The following is a 21422-nucleotide window of genomic DNA, read 5'->3' as shown; positions in this document are numbered from 1 at the left end:
TCTTGTCGAAAGATTTTAAACGCAAGACCTGAAAAAAATTTTTTTTTTTTTTTTTTTTTGCCAATAATATGACTAGATTGAGCTTTGCTAGCTGGAAATATCCTGATTGACAGATTTCATTGATGAATGCTTTGGAGATCAGAATTTCGGGTTGTTGTTGATATTCTTCAAGTTTTAGTGATTTGTCAAGATCTTTCTCCTATGACAAATCTTGACTAGAAGAGGACATCATATTGTTGTCAGCAAAACTTCTGACCGTGTTAATGTTAGATCTAAATTCTTTGGAACATTCTGTTGAGTGTATCAAAAATTGCTGGCACTGAGTTTGGCTAATTAACATTTGTAACGTGCATTCATTTGTACCTAACTTCAATCATTTTGCAGTTTTCTACTTCGTTATCTGATTGTTTTGATAGAAAAAAAAAATTGCTTAAAAGATGGTTTACTAGAGTACGCAAATACTCATAGCCATCATCTTTATGCCATGCTCTTTATCTCCCATTTTTTTGAACCAAAATGATCTACATAAGGAACAATGTAAATTAGAAAAATTAGACTTTTAGACCTGGAAGAAATAATCCATGAATTTTAAGTGGTTTCCACTGTCTACCTTCTGGTCCTTTAGTTCATAACGTATTTGCATTGAATGTCAAACGTCATTGTCTTGAATTTCGAATTCAGATTATCCATAATTTTTTTGGAAATATTTTCGCGTGCATTCATGAGAAAATAAAAATCGATTTTTATGGTTGAGCTACTTAGTCTCGTCCATAAGTTGCGTCACGCAAATATATATATAAAAAAACAATAATAATAATAATCCCTTAAGTGTCAGTATAATCCTTCACGCCACCATGACAACAGCTACCTGTTGCTATAGCAATGGTTACTTCACTGAATGCTTCTTACCTCTTTGGCTAATACTCTTTGGCTGTATCATCAAGGATATTTTTTAATGTTCTATAATCAGTACTCTCCAATTCGATATATATGACATTATTCAAGACGGCATCTTATGAGCAGGTTGTATCAAAATCTCATCAGTTCCGCAAGATGGAAGTGTCTACGGAAGCTGCATATTGTCGGTACCATTATGTGTGTATTGCACAAGCATAATTCAACGTGTGTAGATGATTATGAGATGCTGGTGAACAACTGTCTTAGAGAATAATAACGGAAATAGAGAGAAATAACATATATACTCGCTAAAACTATAAAGTATGAGGTCATCAGGTTTATGTGAAACCTGTTCTTTGTAGACCTCAGATGACTTGCGGTGTTTGTTTTTTTCTATCGCATCATCGATATTTAGAATCGCTTTGACGCATAATTGGTACGTCTCCACTCTACCTGGATGGAATTTAGTATTTCAGAATGTTTGCTTAGCTTCATCTTGTTTTAATAGGACTAATAAAACTGGTTCTATTAAAATCCTATTGAAATGATCGAATTGAATGAATTCGCTCCTATTGAATCGTTCCATGGCTGAATACCATTTAATGAAATAAGTATTTAGGATCTTCCACTAAAACGATCTGACTCTTTGGTTGGAAAGATTAATGTTCGGATTCAATGTTGGACCGCAAAGGGCCTCTATAAGGGATTCCTCTCCGCTCCACCAGGAAATGAATTAACCACGCCTCATATGGAGATTGCTTTTCTTTCTGCAAAGTCAATAGATTTAATTAGATTGGGCTCACAGCCTTAATTCAAAATAATTCGCAACCTTAATGTTCACTAAGTGTATTTGTAATTTGGCTTTTATTGGACCGTTTTATGAAAAATTACGAAAAACGAGTTCAATCGTTGAGAAAATGAATGGTTCACTATACAAAAATGCTGTTACGAAATGCACATTTTTGTCAAGATTCCCCCCCCTTCCCCCCCCCCTTTGCATCTGTAAAACGAAGTGAAGACGAGCTTAGCGCAACACTAATATAATATAGTGGACTCCTTATGGGCCATCGTGTATTATAATGAGTCACGAAGAGGATTAGACGTTTAATAACTTATTTATTATTATTTATAATGAAATACAGAACCTGAATATGTTTTATTAGTTATGAAAAAACCACACCACGCCTTCAATATTCGGCTTCACAAAAAACGGGGCCCTTTCCACGGCATGTTTCGTGCCAGATGCTAATGTTTCTGGCTGTAGAATCCCAATTTCTGTGCGATTATTCTCCTGCAACTGTTGGATTGTCTGGGACTTATTCACATCCACCTTTTCCTTGAGGTACTCCCACAGGAAGAAGTTGGGAGCCGTCAGATTTGAAAAACGTGATGGCCAATTAATAACAATCGCATGATGATTTTTCAGAATAAAATTGCATGATTTTAGTTCGTTGTTGGGGTTGTGAACTTATCAATGATTAATTTCCCGTTCCTTAAAATACGCGAAGAAAAAAAAATTAATAGTTGTTCATAATTTAAACTCCTTCATGACTTATGGGCCACCTTGTATAATATAACGGAGGAGGGATCTAAGTAGCTGCTTGAGATAATCAGTTTTATTTATTATTATTAATATATTTTTAAAAAATTATAAATTTTTTGGAAATATAATGTTATAAATAGCGACAGACGTGATATTTTCCCTTAAGTCTATGAGAAAGATTCGTCAAATGGATTTAATCATTACTTCTGCTTGAAGGGTCTCTATTTTTATTTTATTTTTTGAACACACACACACACACACACACACACACACACACACACACACACACACACACACACACACACACACACACACTTTCAAGATGCATTTATTATCTAACCACTTAATATATATTCTATCTTAAGCCGTTTTCATAAATTTTCTCTGCATATTAAGAGTAATTCTAATCTTGAAAGAGAAAGAAATTACTTAGCTACTTGTACTGCTACATTGTTCTGTATCTCTGTAGTTTAGACATCCAAATTCTTTGCTACCTACCGGCTGTTCAAAAATGGTTAGCAAGCTACTCCCAAAATATACAGTTTATTTTACTTCTTGAAATAAAAATTCAGATTTCAGTGTGTACAGAATATGCAGTTTAATGCATATCAAAATTTTCATGTACAGCTGCTAATGAAATATTTCATGCCACATGCTTTTATATTTCACTCTTCGTAATATTTGCATAAAGGTGAAAACATAACTGAGTTTCAAATTCTTAAGTAAAAATTAGAAATGACTGAAAACAAAGTAGCGAGACTGATTTTTTGGATATAACAGCGTTTACGTGTGAGGCATGTTGCGACTTGTAGCAGAAAGTCATTTAATAATTGGATCAGTTCGATGCGTGTAATAAGCGCTAATTCTACAATGGTGATATATGTTTTAGATGAATAATTATTAATTACAGTAGTAATAATAATAATAATTTTTGTGAGTCTGTGTAGCTCAATGGATGTGGCGTTTGCACACCACTGTGCTTGACCGCACGAAGGAAGACTTTTTGGTTTCGAATCTAGTCGGCGACTAGAAATTTTTCGAAGCCTTTTTTCGACTGGTTCCCGCGTTAGTCTATCTCTGGCACGGGCAAGCGGGTTTTTCGTCCCGTAAATTCAAGAAAATCGACCGTAGAACCCACATTATTTCAGATATTTAATACGAGTGTTAGGGACCACGAGATGGCGGTACTTGTTGAGCCGTCTCTCTTCGCTGCGTGCCGCTTAATTAGTGATAGCCTTGGGCCAGCTATCTCTGATTGGGTACCAGTGGAGATTGAACTGCCCACTCAGTCTCCAAAAGCTAGATAGGGTTAAAATGGCCTCGCCTACTCCCTGTATATACGGGAATAAAAAGGCGTTAGCTGATTGTTTTTTTTTATTTATAATTTTGCATAAAGTTGAGAGCGAGATTAACCACTTCTCTATAGAATTACAGCTCAAACCTACTATACTTCAAGTGGGGAAGGGGGTGATGAGCGAGACTGAAGTTAACCGACAAAATAATCATTCAATGCTGTTCTTTCACTTAGCAACATTGCACTGTTGTTGATAACCATTTGTTAGAATAAGGTGTGTCATTTTTCTACCCGTATTATGATCAGGAAATGCCTTAATGTTTCATTTTTATCTTCCTGAAGAAGATATTGCTTTCCAACTAATTTCTTGTTAAGCCTTAAGGTTATCTTATCCTAAAGGACATTCTTATCAACGAGGGAAAAAAAAAAAAAAAAAAAAAGAAGAGCCAACTGAGCCAAGACATTTATTTAATCTAAAACGCTCGATAACCATATAGGAATATGCTGTCCAAGACTTAATTTCTTATAATGTTCTTTCTTCTGATATGTCTGAACCGAATCTGTATTCAGGTAATTTGATGGTTTAATACGAATCAGTTTGTTATAGAATAAATAAGCGTAAACATTCGTTTCCTGTAATGTGTATCAAAGGTCATCGACAAGTTAGTATTCATAACTGTTTATATATGAAGTAATAAAAATAATTCAAATTTTGCAAAATGAGATTACATAGCTAGCGATATTTTCCTCCTACTGTATTGTTTTATAACCATTTAAAATGCAGTGAGAATGTAGTGTCATTTATTAATAGTATAAATTTAAATTTTCGCTGTTGAGCTATTATCTGCGAAAAACATTGACGTCATACAGTTCTTGTAATGGTCATGTCGTCTGCTGACTTGTGAGCAGACGATTTAATATCTACAAGTCAGTTTCCTTTAGCTAGTTTCGATTAACTGGAAAAGTAGCTATAAATTTGTAAATGATTTAATTTAGTTTATTGGCGTTTTGATATCACTTATGAGATAATTTTAGGTTATTAATTTCGTTGTAATTTATAACTGGATTATATCAAATGAAGAATCATATCCTATTAACAACATGACTGACAGACAATTCTTCTAACAACGTTCTTATCGTCAGCTGGCTAATGAGCAGACGACATGATAATCCCCGATAGGCTTTTCCCCTCTATCTCCGACTGAGTCGAACACTGGTTGATGAAGCGATAACTGTGTCGTTGTCGACTCTCTCTTCTCTATTTAACATGTACAAACTCATTCTGAATGGATCTGCGATCTTTCTCATATATCTCCGGTGCATTGTGCCGGAAAATCAGGGAAGGTCCCTTGGGCAGACGAAGAGAAATCTTTTTCTACTAAGCATCCCAGCACGTGGCATTATGTTGGCAGATAGATAGAGAGAGAGAGAGAGAGATGGCGTTCCACTTCACAACACAGTGGTGCATGCGAGCTTCTTCTTGTCGCCATGGTAACCGCACGGTTTTCGTATTTCAGCGCTCTCTTCACATCTCATCGCTTCTGCAGTGCGGACATTTTTCCAAATCTTCTGCAGGGTCAGCGGGCTTCCTGTTGTGACATTTTGGGTCAGCATATGACCTTAGCTAATGGTAGGGCGCCATTCGGGATCCGAAAACAATATCAATGTCGATAGTCGGCTGCTACGAATTCGCTTTCGTATGTTGTGTTGTCGTAACCAGCAGGGGAAAAAAAAAAAAAAGAGCATACATCGTTCCTGTTTTTTCTTTGCTGAAATGAAGCTAATTCAAATTGAAATTATTTTTTTCCGCCATCAGAATTTTAAATGCTTTTTAAATCGACATGAAAATGCATCGATGCAAAACGATCCATGTTTTTTTTCTTTTGCATCAACAGATTATATGTTAACCCCCCCCTTGCATTTTAACAGCTTTATTTTCTTTAAAAAATAGAATCTAAAAGAAAAAAAAAATTTAATCTGAAAAATCATATATTGAAAAACAATAACAATCGTCTGTTTATAAATCTTAACGCATACAAAATTTTGTTTACAAAAAAAAAAAAAAGTTAACGCAGTGGTGCTTTGAAACTGATCAGAAAGCGATCAGAATGGCGGACTTAAATCAAAAAAGACAATAAAGCATCACTTAATGTCTGAAATTGATATATTTTTTCCACTTGAATCATTTGAATCTAAACTGTGTACACGTTACATAAATGCGTGCTTATTTTTGAGTTGTATGATTTAGTAGAGCGCCCTCTCAGTTATTATTTAAAAGTTCGTGTTGCTAATGTAATTAGTGCAATAAATGATTTGAATCTAATTAGGTAATTATTTTCGTTTTTGTTACGCCGGGAATGGAAATCGGAATGGCTCCATCTAGCGGCCACCTTTGCAACTGTTGATCTTCCTCACAAATTTAGTGAAATTAAGGAAATAAAAATCCCTTATTATTTTACAGCCAGTATGCCGATTGGTGTTTCTGTGTGTCTCGTAAATTGAAATTGGTAACTTCGCCAGAAAAAAAAATAGCCGTTTGGCTTTTTATCTTTGTTAAAATTTAGTGAAAATTATTATTTTTCCTGAAAATTAACGAAACCAATTCCAAAATGGATTTATGAATGAAATATCAAGAACATTGCATTAGCGTCTTTGTCAAGTTAAAAACATGAAGAATTTGGTTTAAAAAAAAAAAAGATCTAAATAAATAAAATTGCGCTTCAAATAGATCGGAATCACCAACTTAGAGCGGCAGCAAAGCAAAGATATGTTACAAGAGAAGTGGAGGCGGGGGGTGGGTGGAGAGATTGTGTTCATCGACGTTGACCTTAGGGACGTAATGAACCTCGTCCATATCTACTACTCATGTCACTGTCATCGGGGAATGCGGCTATTGGAGATGTTTTATTGACCGCTGTTTTCCCACGTGCTTTAACATCGACCGGCTTGTCGCGCTATGCAAACAAGAGAGTAATACTACGGTCGCGATGGCCTCGCTGCTTCAAACCGAGACCGTATTACAGGGGGGGACCGTCTGTTGGAATTTTTGCCAACCTGTGGAAGGTGACTCACCTGTTCTGCGCTATCCCAGTGGACAAATATCGATTGGTGTTTCTGTGTGTCTCGTAAATTGAAATCGGCAAGCGCGCGCGCACACACACACACGAACACACACATCCAGACATCCCAAATCCAAGATGATTATTCGAAGATTTCATTTTGACCAATAAAAAAATGAACATCCTATATAAAATTGCTTCTGTTGGTTTCCTAAATTGCTTGCTTGTTTGTTTCGGTATACTCCCCCCCCCCCCAATTCTACCTGCTGTTCTATTGAAATAAGATCTGAATACACCCAAAAGCGTATCAGGGACTTGCATTGAAGGAAATGCTGGCAGTGGGAGCTACTGGAATGGACGAGTCAGGCTGAGATGATTTATTTTAAAAAATGAAGAATTATTTATTTTTATTATCTTATGATTGGATTTTGGTGCATTTTTAGCCATCAGAACTTTATATAATTTTTTTTAAATAATTATTCCAATACTTTTATACAATGCTTGATTACTTTGTTGTTATAACGTTTTCATTCTGCCTGAGTGGATTTTGATGAAAATGTGTTCGGCTGATTTTACTTTTTGGTTTCAATAAGATCTGTTAGTTTTCTATCAATACTCTTATCCATATTAATAGCGTGTAAACGACTCGCATATCAACTCCGTATACACGGATTTTAATAAAATATTTTGTTTATGATCGCCAACAAAATTTATCATAACATTAAACTTTTAATTTAAACGAGACAGTTTAAGGTTTCGTTGGTGTATTATGAAGAAACATAAAAACTCCTTCGTTGGTTGAATTTCAATGAATTTAGCCACACGACCTGACTCAGGACATAGTGCATCCGCTGACAATCGACGTACATTCTGGTAGCTCTTGATATGTGTAAAAATTATATTTTGAAAAACAGATGAACTTTCTTTGGCCCAAGTATACTTAGTGTTAAACCGACCAATGAAAACGATTCATGACACGTAGCAGATGCTCATGTCTAACGATGTAAGAAGGTTGTGTGTTTGTTTTCCCTGAACCCAATGGTTGGTAGGATAACCATGTTTCTTCGCTAGAGAATTATTATCGACCATATTAGTTGTCCGTTACCTTGTAATATTTTTCTATGTCTTTGCTTTCAGGGATAAGTTTGCTTGTTTTGACGGTCGAAAAAACCGAATTTCCCGGAGAGAATCTTTTATACTTCGGTATGAGACCGGTTAACTTACCTTTGAGTGAAAAACCTTAATAAAAGTTCCTCGCGTCCTAAACAAAATTCGAACTTATGTCTTTCCAAGCAAAAACTATAAAAGCCGATTGTGTCATTTAATGTGTTGTGTTCAAGAGCTAATGTTGACGTTCTTTGCTGCTGAACAGTCGGCGATAGAAAATATTTATTTCTTAGACTTGTTTTCGGTATTCCCATAATAAATGGATGTCGCGGAAAGCATTTGTTGAAGGAATGGCGTTTTATCCTGATGTTTAGTCTCAGGAGACAGCTTTTACATCTTCTGTATCATCCCGTGTCTACATCCGTAAGGTGACTTAAGAGGCATCACTGAAAGCCTTTTAATGAAACTCTCGGGGCGTATCGATTTTCTCTTTGGCCTTAGCGGCAGTTGAGTGCTGCCATCTTTTGACGGATGTTTCAAGTAACACTGTGCTTAGGGTTAACGAATTTTGTATGTATTGCTGCTGAAAATTTTTTTTTGTCGAAGATAGAATGTGGGTCTCAGATGGTAATGAGCGTGCGGTTTCTACATATATGTGATAATTTACACGTGGAAGCAAACAAACACAAATGAATGTTATCATAGAGTTCTGAAGAAATATGCAGATCATGAGATTCATTTTCCCATCATTTCCGAGCCTGTAACTTCATCTCCTGTCAGCTTTAATCTTAGAAAAATAAAAACGAAACACTAAACTGTTTTTCCTTCAACTTTACTTGTCCATATTTCTTTTGTATTTTGTCACGCCACGTCTGATTCTCTTTCTCTGTGCGTGTGTATTACACATGTACGCGCACACACAAAAGAAAAAGAAAAAATGTCATCTTAAATAATACGCATAATTGCCAAAGAATAAAGTAGAGCAAGTTTTTTTTTTTTTTTTTCTTAGATCTACCTGAACTAAATATCACCGATGCACACTATCCATCTCAATGACTTATATGGGAATTGCACAGTTCAGGTTCTAAATTCAATGGATGTGACTATAGATTTAATAGCAAATAATCTGTCTTGGATCAGTTCTATTTTTTCCACGTTATCAGCTGTTTTTATCTTCACCACTACTGCATTATCGTTTAGTTTTTATGATTTTTATTTTCTTTTTTAGTCTTATTCCCGTATTTCATTTACTTTTTTAAAAAATATAAATATTCTTTGTTTCACAGTTATAGTGGAGCTGTTCTTGCTTTTTTACTTCATTGAAAAATAAAATAAAAGAAAAAAACTTCTTATTTTCCTAGCTTCTTTGAAACTGTGTACTTTCTTTCCTCCTCCTTTACGATAAAATTGGATTTTTTTTCTGTTTTGTATCCTTGTCTACCCACCCGCCTCCTGAATGCTTCCAATTTTGTTTCCTGCCTTTTCACACACATTAGAGCTTTCGTAGCTCAGTCGGTAAAGACGAAGCCCTTGGGTTGGAAAGACCTGGGTCCGATTCCGTCCGTGACGCGAGGAACCTTTATTTGGTCTCTTTCGACGAAAGGTGAGTTAGCCGGTCCCATATGGACGATTTTTCCTGGGGGATTTTCGTCCCCCAGACCATTAACACAACGGATTACAGTCAGGAATACTTGAGACCCGCCCATAGACCTGATCCGTCAGCTATGCCAGTCCGGAGCCCGGATAAAATTAGGGGGGGGGGGGGAATTGAGATGGTGTCGTACCTCCCAGTAAAAGGGGCTCATTGCCGTTGTATCATCATACAAAATAAATAACGTACATCGTTAGCTTCCCAATCTTGCCTACAGGTTTTCCTTCCATTAGCCCTTATTTTCTTTTGTTTGTATTTTTGTCGTTCTGTAACTTATCCGTTTCATAAATTTCTTATGTTTGCTTGCACATGATTTCAGTATGTCTCTTAAATCTATTGGTATAGTTGACTATTGTGGCTAGTAAACCTAGACGTGTAGGGTTTCCTTCTTTATCATTACTGGAAAAAGAAGTTAGCTCTAGCACCTGTAGAAAACTGTCAGCCATACATTCCTTATTTTTGCTTCCTTAACGAAGTTGTTTGACAAAACCACTGTCAAATTTCGCGAAAGTAATTAAATTTTTAGTGAATACTTTTTATAAAGTTAAATTTCTAATCTCGATATAAAACTGGGGAAAAAAAAAAAAAAAAGGCTATTGCAGTAAAGATCGTAAGAAGAACCTGTCGAATTGAAAGGTTAATGAAGCATGTCAGATAGTTATTCTCATAGTACAGGCAGAATAATTGACACGTATATCGACCTAAAGACTTGTTCACGAACTTTAGTAATGTCATTTATTTTTTTCACTTAAAGTAGCAAAAAAAAAAAAAAAAAAAAAAAAAAAAAAAAAAAAAACGTGTACAGTAAGAATAGTATTACCTAAAAATCCAGTAAATTCCTAAGTATTACTATCCTTTCTTGGAAATTTATTTTCTTAACAGGTATCCACGCGACCCATTTTTCTTTCCAATAGAAGTGTTCAGATTTAATAATTAATATAACGTTGCCTTGTCAGTCATCGGGATAACTAAATTCTGTTTCTCATAAGTCTTCTATCGACGAGTGTCGGTTAACCATGGCTATCTTCGTTATCGTAAGTGTCCTTATAAATCTTCAGATTTTCTAGAATATCAATTTATTTTTAATTTTTCGATTAAATTAAGTTTTAATTTTCAATTTTTCAAAATAAGATTTCCATATTCTTTCACGTACTTCGTCAAGAAGAGTGCGTTACGTTTAGTTGTCGGTAGATGGCAGCACGAACTGCGGTTAAATCCTCATCAGTAAGCTACGTTATTCATTGCGGATTACGGTAGCTTCGCGGCCCATCTCAACTGGTTCATTAAAATGATTAATGAATGAAAGGCGGTCTTGAATTTTCAAGGGGGAAATAATTAATGTTGTTGGGAAGTTATGTGTGTGTTACCGTTTCATGGTTAGTTATTTTGAAAGATAATATATCGTTAAAACGGAAGAGATATTATTTATCACGACTACCAGTTGTACAAAATAAAGACGGTCTGGTTTTATATTATAAAACCGAAATTAACCAGATGAGCATATTCTGAAATAATAAAAAAAGAATTGTATTAGTTTCCTATATGTGTTTGCTTGTGGGGGAAGGGTGTTATATGAATTTATCATAATATGATGCACCACTTTGACACTAGATGGCAGCACTATGATACTGTCTTGCTTATTTATGTTAACTTTCATATAACTTAACTACTAATTTCCAATGCCGGGTGTGTGTGTGTGGGGGGGGGGGGATAAATGAGCGTTATACTATGCATTCAGTGGCCCGGTGCCAAGAAGCTCTGACGCAATGGGAATGACTGGAGCGCCTCGTGTGCTACGAACTGAAGCTGGGGGGATGCGATGATTGGGCTATAATATCAGTGGCCTGTCAGATGAGCTACTAGTTTGTTTTTTTTTTATCGGTACACATCTCGGCATTCTGTGACGGTCGAAGTTCGTCAACTCCCTCTTTTACCTACCTGTACATTCCTGAACAGCGTCTCCGCCAACAGGCGATTAATTTGTGCATACTTTCCGCCAGGCTTCTCGTATTTACAAGGCATGGCACACGGGCCTTGAATTCACTGCAGGCATTTACAAACTAGGACGGTCCTATCATGCTGAAGATCTTCAAACATAAAAAAAAGTATCCGCTCCCCCAGGTGAACAAGCACCCACCAGTTAAAGAAGAGCACCCACCGCCTCCATCAGTTCGAGAACCTCCGGCTGAAGAAATCAGTAAAGAACCTCCTGAAGGTACTATATTCCTTTTTGTTTTGGATAAGATATTTTTTTTATGAATATTGTAGTGAAAACCTCGCTAATAACTGAATTGTTGATTGTGGGCTCTGTCGAGAAGAGGAGAAGAAATACGAGGGGAAAAAATCCTCCGTTTCACTTAGCCATGCGTGTGTATATTGTTAATCTATGTAGAAATGTTTTTCAGTAGCAGAAAGTCTTCAAACGCTTCTGTAATTTGTTGCATCTCGATATGGCTGTTGAAATTTTTTATTTATTTTTTTATTTATTTTTTTTTAGACTCGATTAAAACGCGAATTTGTGCACATTCAAGCAGCCAACTTTTCATGGTGTAATGGTGGAAATTCAGACGTGCTTTGTAGTATGTGATTACGAGTTTATCGCATACTATATATCGACCTGGCGGTCTCTTCAAAGTCTGCAAAGCTATCAACGATGTTCTCTCATAAGATTTTTTTTTTAAAAAAATTGAAACCTTGAAGATGTGCTAAATCTTTAAAAAAAAAAAAAAGAAAATGTTCTTAACGAAACTCTTTATTCTTTTCTTGTTATCACACCCCTTGTGAATTTAAAGACGATACAAACTTTTGTCCACCTTTCTTAGTCTACAGATTCTCCACCCTGAACTCTTCTATTGAAGAATGACTTTTTTAGTGTTTTCAAGGGCATGGCATCACCGTTCTGGAAAAATAGTTATTATAGCCTTTACGGTGTTGTTATTTCTGTTTGTCTTAGTGTTCATATTGTTTCTTCTCGAGCTCCGAAAAGAGACCAATGTTCATTGTTTTTTTTTCGGGCAGGAGGACTCGGGTTTTCCCTGTAACATAATGTCAACTTACTCTTAAATGAGCTTATTTGGTGGACTTAACACAGTGGGAAAAGCGCTACCGCCTTTTCCTCAACAAGGCCAATAAGTTTATAAAGGAAGATGCACACAGGAAGATGATGATGTGATACGCATAAGGCGGTCTGAGAAGGAAAAAAAGTATGTCATCGATGACGATAACCTTTTCATCAAGAGTAGACGTTTATTAGTGTAATGAAATCAATTAAACCAATTCAACAGCATTTAATAGCTGCATGGTTATCAAGATTTTCATCTACAGCATTTTTGCGTGTAGTTTTTAGCTTCATCACGTTTATAGGTGATAATATGATTGTTTAAACACATCGCTAGAGTATGTCGAACAATGTCGTAGTATGTTTTCTTACACAAACACGTTGAAAATCAGGGAAAAAAATGTTTAAGTAAACAATACTTTAATTGCAAGTCACTGTGCGCACTGGCTTGTATGCCCATGGCCTACTTTTTTGCATGCTACCGAGAGAGAGGAATCTTCTACCCAACAGAATTCGCATAGTCGTTTAGATAAATTGCTGATGCATCTAAGAGGAAATCTTCCTTGTGGTCACTGCTTCTGAATTAAGGACAACTCAATCTAAATTTTAAATTCATTTACTTGTAATAAGAAGCTTTTCTCAGTTAATCCATCCAGGTGACTTCTTCACCAGAAGAGATTAAAGAAAAAAATCTTTTTTCCATTACAGCACGCTTCTCTACCAGCCCACAGATCTAACTTGATATTACTCTGTTGTAATGCTTTTCATTCTCACCGTCTGTTTTCCCTGACAACTCGTTCATCTGTGTCCACACAGGTGGAGGACCATCAGCTTAAAAAAATTAAGACGTTGCCATTCAGGAGGTCATCAAAATATGGTCGTCAATATTGTTTCAGGATCACGTGATCCTGAAACAAATTCGCATTGGAACAAATTAGTTTCGAAGGCATTACAATGGATCCAAACTTATTTCCATTGAAAGAAAACAAAAGTTACGAGCATTTTAATAGACTAAATATATATTTTTTTGTTCGTTAGAAAGAGATAATACAAGTTTGTGTTTTATATATATATATATATATATATATATATATATATAGTGAGAGAGAGAGAGAGGAGGGAATTTTAATCTGTGTGCTCTGGTTACTAATGATGCCAAAGGTTGCTAGAACATGGTGTTAGAATTATGATGCTTAATGATGCTAGAACACCTGAAAGAAAACATTTTCACGTTTAATCCTAAACCAAAAATCTGGCTACGATACGTTGATGACGTCTTTTCTGTCTGGAGTCATTCTGAACAAGAACTACACTTGCTCCTAGATAAAATCAACCTTCTTTATCCGCGCATCAAATTCACGCTCGAAAAAGAATCTCCATAGGTTTCTTCTTCCTGGATGTACAAATCCAAAGGAAAGAAGATGGTTCCATCTCTACTTTCTGTCTATTGAAAGCCGACTTTTTCAGAACGCTACATTCACAATTCTTCTGCTCCATCTCAAAAATTTGGCATCATTAGCAACCAGAGCACACAGATTCTGCTCCTCCGAAGGTTCTTTAAACCAAGAATTGGAAATAATAAAAAATACCGCCATGCAAAATGAATAAATGCAAAAACAACAAAAAATCATCAGTTAACATCAACCTAGACAAGAACAAACCCGTAGGATTCCCATACCTTATGTCAAAGGCATCTCCGAAAGTCTCAAAAATCTTGAAGAAATATAAAGTGTATGCCACCTACAAACCAATCAACCAGATCCAGAATTGGTTACCTTCTCCTAACGACAAACTTTCACCTCTTATGCTACCTAGGCGTACGAGGGTCCATGCTCCTGTAAATTGTCCTATTTTGGACAGACAGGCAGATCCATCAACAAACGCATTTCAGAACATCAAGACCATAACCGTCTCATCAAACTACTGAAATCTGGCCTCGCTCAACACGGAGTTGAAAACCCAAACCATAGGATCTATTGGAAGAGGATCAAACTTCTACATAGATCTTCATATAAACATGAACGTTTATATAAAGAAAGTGTGCTGAAGCCCTACGTCACAGACCTAATTTGAACCGTTACTGTCCCTGAAGTCGGAAATTGTCATCCTAAATTATATAACATAATTTTATATATTATCTCATTTTAATGTAATCTTTTTTTTTTTTAAAGATATATTTTAATTTATTTCTTTAACACGCTACTGCACGCATATTGGGATTCCATTGTAAGCATGCACTCTAACTGTATGTGATTCCCAGTATTGTTTGAATTAAGTGAAATGAAGATGTCCTATGATACTATGGATACAAAGGAGAGAATTTTAAACTTAGAGGACCATGGGGAACTGTAAATATTTTAACGTTATTATAATTTATTATTGGCCTTCCGACAGCAAACTTAAGTTCACCTCTATTAGCAACAGCATGAACTTCGCGAATTACCCAAATTCTGTTGTATCGACACACTTCAGGGCGGAACACCAGCTCGCATATCGAGACCACCTAATTTAGTGCTGGAGGAGGAAAACGTTTTAACAGTACACCGAACAATATGCGGATTACTCACCGCCGGCACCAAAGTGACGTGCTCGACGCCATATTCACCTGCTTATTGGTTGTGCTTAAAACAAAAAAAAAACAAAAAAACAAAAAAAAAAAAAATGGATGATTTAGAAGATCCACCATATCTTCTTCTTCCTTCATTGTGTCTTATCTTTTGTTAGTATTGTCCTCCTACACATTTATATAACTTAACAGTACGACCATGTTCAACAGGATTGGATTAGATCGTTATTATGCATCGCGTTTTAATTAAGATTAGGTATAACAACTATCTTTTTTAAGTTAAAGATACCAAGCTATTTTAAATATAAACCTGGTTTTAATCCATTTCCCAAGTAAACAAACAGACAAGTAAGTCAAGTTTGCGCCTGTAAGTAGTGCAAGTCTGGGTGACCCGCACGTACTGCAACTCGTGGTAAAGATGGAACAAGCTCTGATCACTATTCTTGGTATTTACCCTTAATGCAAGGTACATCTCCTGGAGGAGATGTATGATACTATGCATTAAAGGCAAGGGGCCACTACCCAGACCGGTTTCGACCTTTATTGAGGTCTCATCAGTGGGAGCCAGGCTTAGAAACTTTCTACATCTATCTCTCATCCTGAGATTTTTATTTAATTGAATAAGGTCAAAGCACCTTATGGGAACTTGTTTTGGTAAAATATTTATAAGCTCTGTATTACTTAAACCTTGGTATTTCTAAGCCTGGCTCCCACTGACGAGACCTCAATAAAGGTCGAAACCGGTCTGGGTAGTGGCCCCTTGCCTTTAATGCATAGCATCATACATCTCCTCAAGGAGATGTGCCTTGCATTAAGGGTAAAGTGATAAAAGTGGAACAAGCTCTGATAGTGATCAGAGCTAGTTCTACCTTTACCACGAGTTGCCTTGGTCTTGCACTACTTGCAGGCGCAAACTTGACTTATTTGTCTGTTTGCTTACTTGGGAAATGGATTAAAACCAGGTTTATATTTAAAATAGCTTGGTATCTTTAACGTATATTATATCCAAGGTAAAAAAAACTTTCTACCTCTATCTTTTTTACGGTTACGTAAATTCACAGCTTCTGTAACTTATTGATAATAGACATTTCCCAATATTTTGATATAGTAACAATAAAAACGAAGTGCTTGTATTTGTTGTAAGGCGTGGTTAGCGTACTCGCTCTTCAAGCTACGGGTTCGAATCCCGTGATTGGAGACCTGAAGTGGCTTGAAAAAGTTCAATTTTTTTTTGTCTCTAGAGCAGGGTTTCTGGATTATGTAAAAATAAATGACAAAATATATGTATATAAAATGATTAAAATAGAAAAAATATCCTTAGCCCACTGACGGAACAAAACGTTAGCAAATAACCTTTCGTGAGTGGGATGGTCCGATCATATTTGTATAATTATATCACGATTTCCTTTCATCCTTAGGACTCGTGAAACCAGCCTAGGATTGAAGAAGAAACTGTGATCAGACGTAAAGGACTTTTCAAATAAACGTGGATTAAACAGTATCATATGGAGTTAGCAGAGGATTTTTTTCTCACCGAACATGCAAACTACTTGTTAGCGAACTTACTCAATAAACTTAATGATTCCTACGCGTTTTTGGATTTAACGTACCGTCTTCTGAACATTTCTGATATGACTCCTGAACTTCCAACTTGCTCTCAACCAAATCTTCAAATCTCTGTATTCCAAATCGCTTTCGGAAGTCTCTGTCATTAGTATCCATCGAAACACTTCTCTGCCTTCTTACCAAATCGCATAAATATTGAACATTTGCTTAAATAAATTTTAAACGTCACTTGCCGTATCTGTCTTCTTATGATCATCATCTAAAGCAGCTCTTCCCAAACTGTGGGCCGCGGCTCCCTTGGGGAGCCGTGAAATAATGAAAACAAATTTAAAATGTTTTAAGACTAAGTAGATTTTTTTTTTATCTTAAAAGAAACGTATTTAATTTTTATTGTTTATTATTTCTTTTTTTTTTTTTGTTATTTTTTATATTTTAATGGAAAAAATTACACATTGGTGTTGGTTCACAAATTTTGCTTCCTGCGTATATTTCGGCGCTTAATGAATATTAGTAAATATTGTATATGCTTATTCATATAAGTTTCATTTCAAAATATATCTATCTATATAAAAATATAAGATAATGCGCCATCTCAAATGTGTATGTAAGATGCTAAAAATGTAATATTTGCATTTGATTTTTGCAATATTCGCTGTGTATGTTTTGTATTGAATATAAATGCAATAAATATTATAATAATATATGTCTGTATTACGATTTTCGTCGACCGAGCTGGTCCGTTAGGCCTTCACTTACAAGTACTTCAATCCTTTTTCGATGGGGGCCGTGAAATATTTTAATTTTTCCAAAGGGGCCTTTACATCCATAAGTTTGTGAAGCACTGATCTAAAGAACGGAGGTCATCCAAACAGTTGATATCTTTATCCAGCTTCACATCATTAGGAAAGAAAGAGAAATTTTAATATTGCTATGCTAATCAGTTATGAATATATTAAAAAGAATCTTAATACCAAAATTTGTATTCCGTTCTTCGCTCATGCAGAAGATCATTAACAGCTAACTTCTTCACTATCTGAAGCGCTAATTAGTGCTCAAGCATCTTAGACAATCTCCTCACCTTTGGACATAAGACAAAGGTGAATGAATAGATCGACAACGCCAGCGACACATTGGCGCATTTTAATGAGCAGATTCTTATGATGAATGCTATTAAAGGTTGTACTGGGGGAAAAAAAAAAGTCATGGATATCTCTGTCGGAGATATCCATGACTTTTTTTTTTTCCCATGATGATCGGGTATGCGTGAAAATTCTGTCAGGCACATCTGATCAGTGTCTTTCGGTATCCGAGTCATCGGATAGGAACAAGCACACATTCAAGAATGCTTACAACGAACTGCTTGCGATCCTAATAGCTGCCCCATTCACGAACTGTCAGTTATTCTATAACTTGTGAAAAAGGAAGTAATTCAGGTGGTAATTGCGAGGATACACACGCAAGGCATGTCAATCGTAGCGAGCAGTTCATTAAAACCGTTTTCAGGTTAGTTTTCCGACGACCAAACCGGTCCATTAGGCCTTGACTTAGAAGTACTTCAATCCTATTTCATTTGTGTCATTTAAGAGATAACCTTTGACACAAACAGATAGCGCTGTTGATACAAAGCTACTGTTGGTGCTCCAGACAGATAGCCTATTCCAACTGTCTAGATAAGTGATGCAAAAAATGGAGATTATGTTATCCAAAATAGGGGAGGGGGGGATCAGGTAACGCTCCTTGGAATAAAACAGTTACATCATTGTGTAAAAGATTCGTCTGGTTTCTCCCCCCCCCCCTCCCCCCATTCCAAAAATGGCTGGCGCACGATCTCCTCAGCCAAATTAATTTCTGTTTATAAAAGAGCTCAATGATTGACTTTGTAACGGTTGATGTTGCTTTATATAGTTTTATTTTACAGTAGCTGAATCATTTATTCAGTTAGCATTACTGCCTCTTTCCTTCCTACATTACGATATGTACGTTTGTCCAAATCATGGATAGCCACGATACATCATGAATAGGATATAAGAAAAATATAAAAGTGTCAAATCATTGTTACTCACTAAATATTCCCATCCATCCTCTCTGTCTCTCGCCAGGTTGATAAAGACAGTCGTAATGACTCTCAACCAGTCCTGTAAAACAAGAGGACAAATATTTGCACTGTTACTTATACAGGGCGGCCCATATGTCACGAAGGAGTTTGAAAAGAAATAACTTTTTGATTTTAATTTTTTCAGAAAATAAAATGATAAACTAATAAAAAGTCTCCAAGTTCTGCATTTCATTATAACAAAACATGATTTATTTATTTATTTATTTTTATGATTCAAACTAGTACTCTTTTCAACAATATTGCAGTTATTCTGCTATTTGAACGTAAAATTTTTTTCATAAATCTTGAATTGTCGTCAATTAAAAGTGCACGTAATAAAAGGAAGTGTTCGTGCCTTTTCAGGTACTCCACGACCGGGTTGTTGAAGCCATGCCAAAATTATAACGAGTTGTTTATAATCCGTAAAATCTTTGCAGTCAAATATTAATTACGGTTGAAGTAGAGACGATGAGATTTTTAAATTCTTAGTGCTGTAAAAGAACGAAATAGTTTTGAATTGTGTTTAATACTGTTGAGCAAACCCAGTTATTACGATACTTAAACATTTTTCAAGTTAGTGTCAAGAAAATCAAATTAAAAAAGATGCAGGACCTTTGACAAGGCTTGCTCTTTATTGAATACGAACTCATAACATTTCTCGCAAATCGAGTCTTCATTAGCCCAACCACATTAATCTCCTCATAAACAATGCAACCGATGCGATCTCTTTGTTCAGCCGGATAGCAATCGTTAAGGTCCATTCATTATTCAGAATCACGTGACCGTAGTGAACTTGAATCAGAACGTGTTAAAGGCATGCTTGATGTTAGTTGACCACGGGTGGTCCCGACCACCTGCCGAGAATAATCTTATACGCTGGGAAATTCCCGCAATCTCCTGGTGGTTAGCCATCTTTCTCCGATACAGCTCATTCTGTTAAAAACTACGCTAAAACATTACAATATCTTTAGGAAGAAGTAATAACATTATTTAAGATATAGGACAGCTACAAATCACCACTATTTCTACGGCATATTTTACACAGTCATCGCGAGGTGATGCAGTAGGAAAGAGTAAAACCTAGCTATTTTAGCAGGCTTAGAAATGCAAGCGGTTATTTACTGGGAGTGATGTAGCATATTTTGCCCTGTTTTTCTGTTGGATTTGCTAATATCATTGCTTACTTGGCTGGTATCATATGGTATGTATTAGATTTTAATGTGAGTTTTGCACGTTTCGCAATTCTTAACTCCTATAACAAGCATTACTTCACAATGTTTTTAATGTAACCTCTTTTTAGGTCTACTTCGAAATTTATTATATTGTTAGAATCCCGGGGAAAATTCTCTTTTATTGGACCGAATATTGTAGACATTACACAAACTTTTATTTTATTTATTTATTTGTATTTACTTTTTCGGCTTAATTAATATATATATATATATATATATATATATGTATATATATATATGTGTATATATGATACCACTGTATATACAAGCTATCCAACCCATGCACAGTGCGGTAGTTGGACTATTATTTGTATTAAATAAACGAATAAGTGTACAAACGATGTTAAATCACTGATTGAATATTCACAATACCAAATATTGCTTTCAGCGATAAATATTATTAACGCATAAATATCGCCTGTTTCATTCTTACAAAGATAAAGATCGTATATGAGTGACGTAAATTGAATGCAAATACCAAAAAAAAAAAAAAAAAAAAAAACGTTTCAATGACAAACGTCTTACATATAAAAAAAAAACGTCAACTCCGTTTCTTTGCTACGCAAACTACTCTACAGTACACTACTTAGTAGACTGACTCTGTTGTCATGGGAACGTCAATGCAACGTCACATCCGTCTTTTGACGTCATCGAACAAACAAAGAAAATTCTTTTATTATATAGAAAGAAAAACAGGTTACAAACGCTTATATGTAAAAAATCCGTATAATTTAAAATATTTTTTTTTTTTAAATTATACGGATAGCTCCTAAACTAAGAAAACTTCAAAAACTGATGGATTCTATTTGCAGATCTTCATTCACCACACTTCTCATTTCAGTTATAGAATCGAGCAAAGATCAGTGTGGCTATTAAAGAAAGTGTCAATTTAACTGGGTAATTGTAAGGTACACAAGAAATTGATGTAAACTAGTCTATATCACTGTCTTTAAAGTGGGGTTCGGATTGAGGGAGGGGGGGGTCGAATACCAAGATATTTGATATCAGAAGTAGTTGCGTATTAACTGGACAATACGCCGTTCTCATTTTTGTCTGTACAGGCTACAACAGCGAATTAATTGATTCAACTTTCTTCGGTGGAAAAAAAAAAAAAAAAAACTGCGTTCGAAGTTAGGATGCTAAGATATTCAACATAAGGTGTTTTCAAATGAAGGATGAGTTAGTCATTCTCATACACAGGTGTAGGATTATTTTTCTCCCTCGAAACTCGAGTTGGTATCCTGCAAAAACAAATACATTGATCACAACACATGCAGTTAACAGATCATGCATTAGTTTCCCATTGGTCACTTCCACTCTAATTCTAACTAAGTCTTTGTTGTCATGTTTGTGG

At 35.6% G+C, this 21422-nt stretch overlaps 1 protein-coding gene across 3 annotated transcripts in view; it reads left to right on the top strand.

Moving 5' to 3' along the window:
• The window catches only part of Pka-R2 (cAMP-dependent protein kinase type II regulatory subunit), a 431144-nt gene that overhangs the window by 130468 nt on the left and 279254 nt on the right, over positions 1 to 21422 (top strand). Inside the window, exon 1 of one of the 3 annotated variants that reach the window (XM_090400103.1) lies at positions 11390 to 11766. The exons of the other annotated variants lie outside the window; for them this stretch is intronic. Within the exon in view, the coding sequence (XP_090256229.1) occupies positions 11628 to 11766 (139 nt within the window). The 5' untranslated portion in view covers positions 11390 to 11627. Of the gene's footprint in view, positions 1 to 11389; positions 11767 to 21422 lie in introns of those variants that run through there. 3 annotated transcript variants of the gene reach the window in all.

Source organism: Typopeltis vanoorti, chromosome 11, assembly GCF_054136105.1.
Source record: "Typopeltis vanoorti isolate ZY-2024b chromosome 11, IOZ_Tvanoo_1.0, whole genome shotgun sequence".
NCBI lineage: Eukaryota > Metazoa > Arthropoda > Arachnida > Uropygi > Thelyphonidae > Typopeltis > Typopeltis vanoorti.
This window is presented reverse-complemented; position numbering and strand designations above follow the sequence as displayed.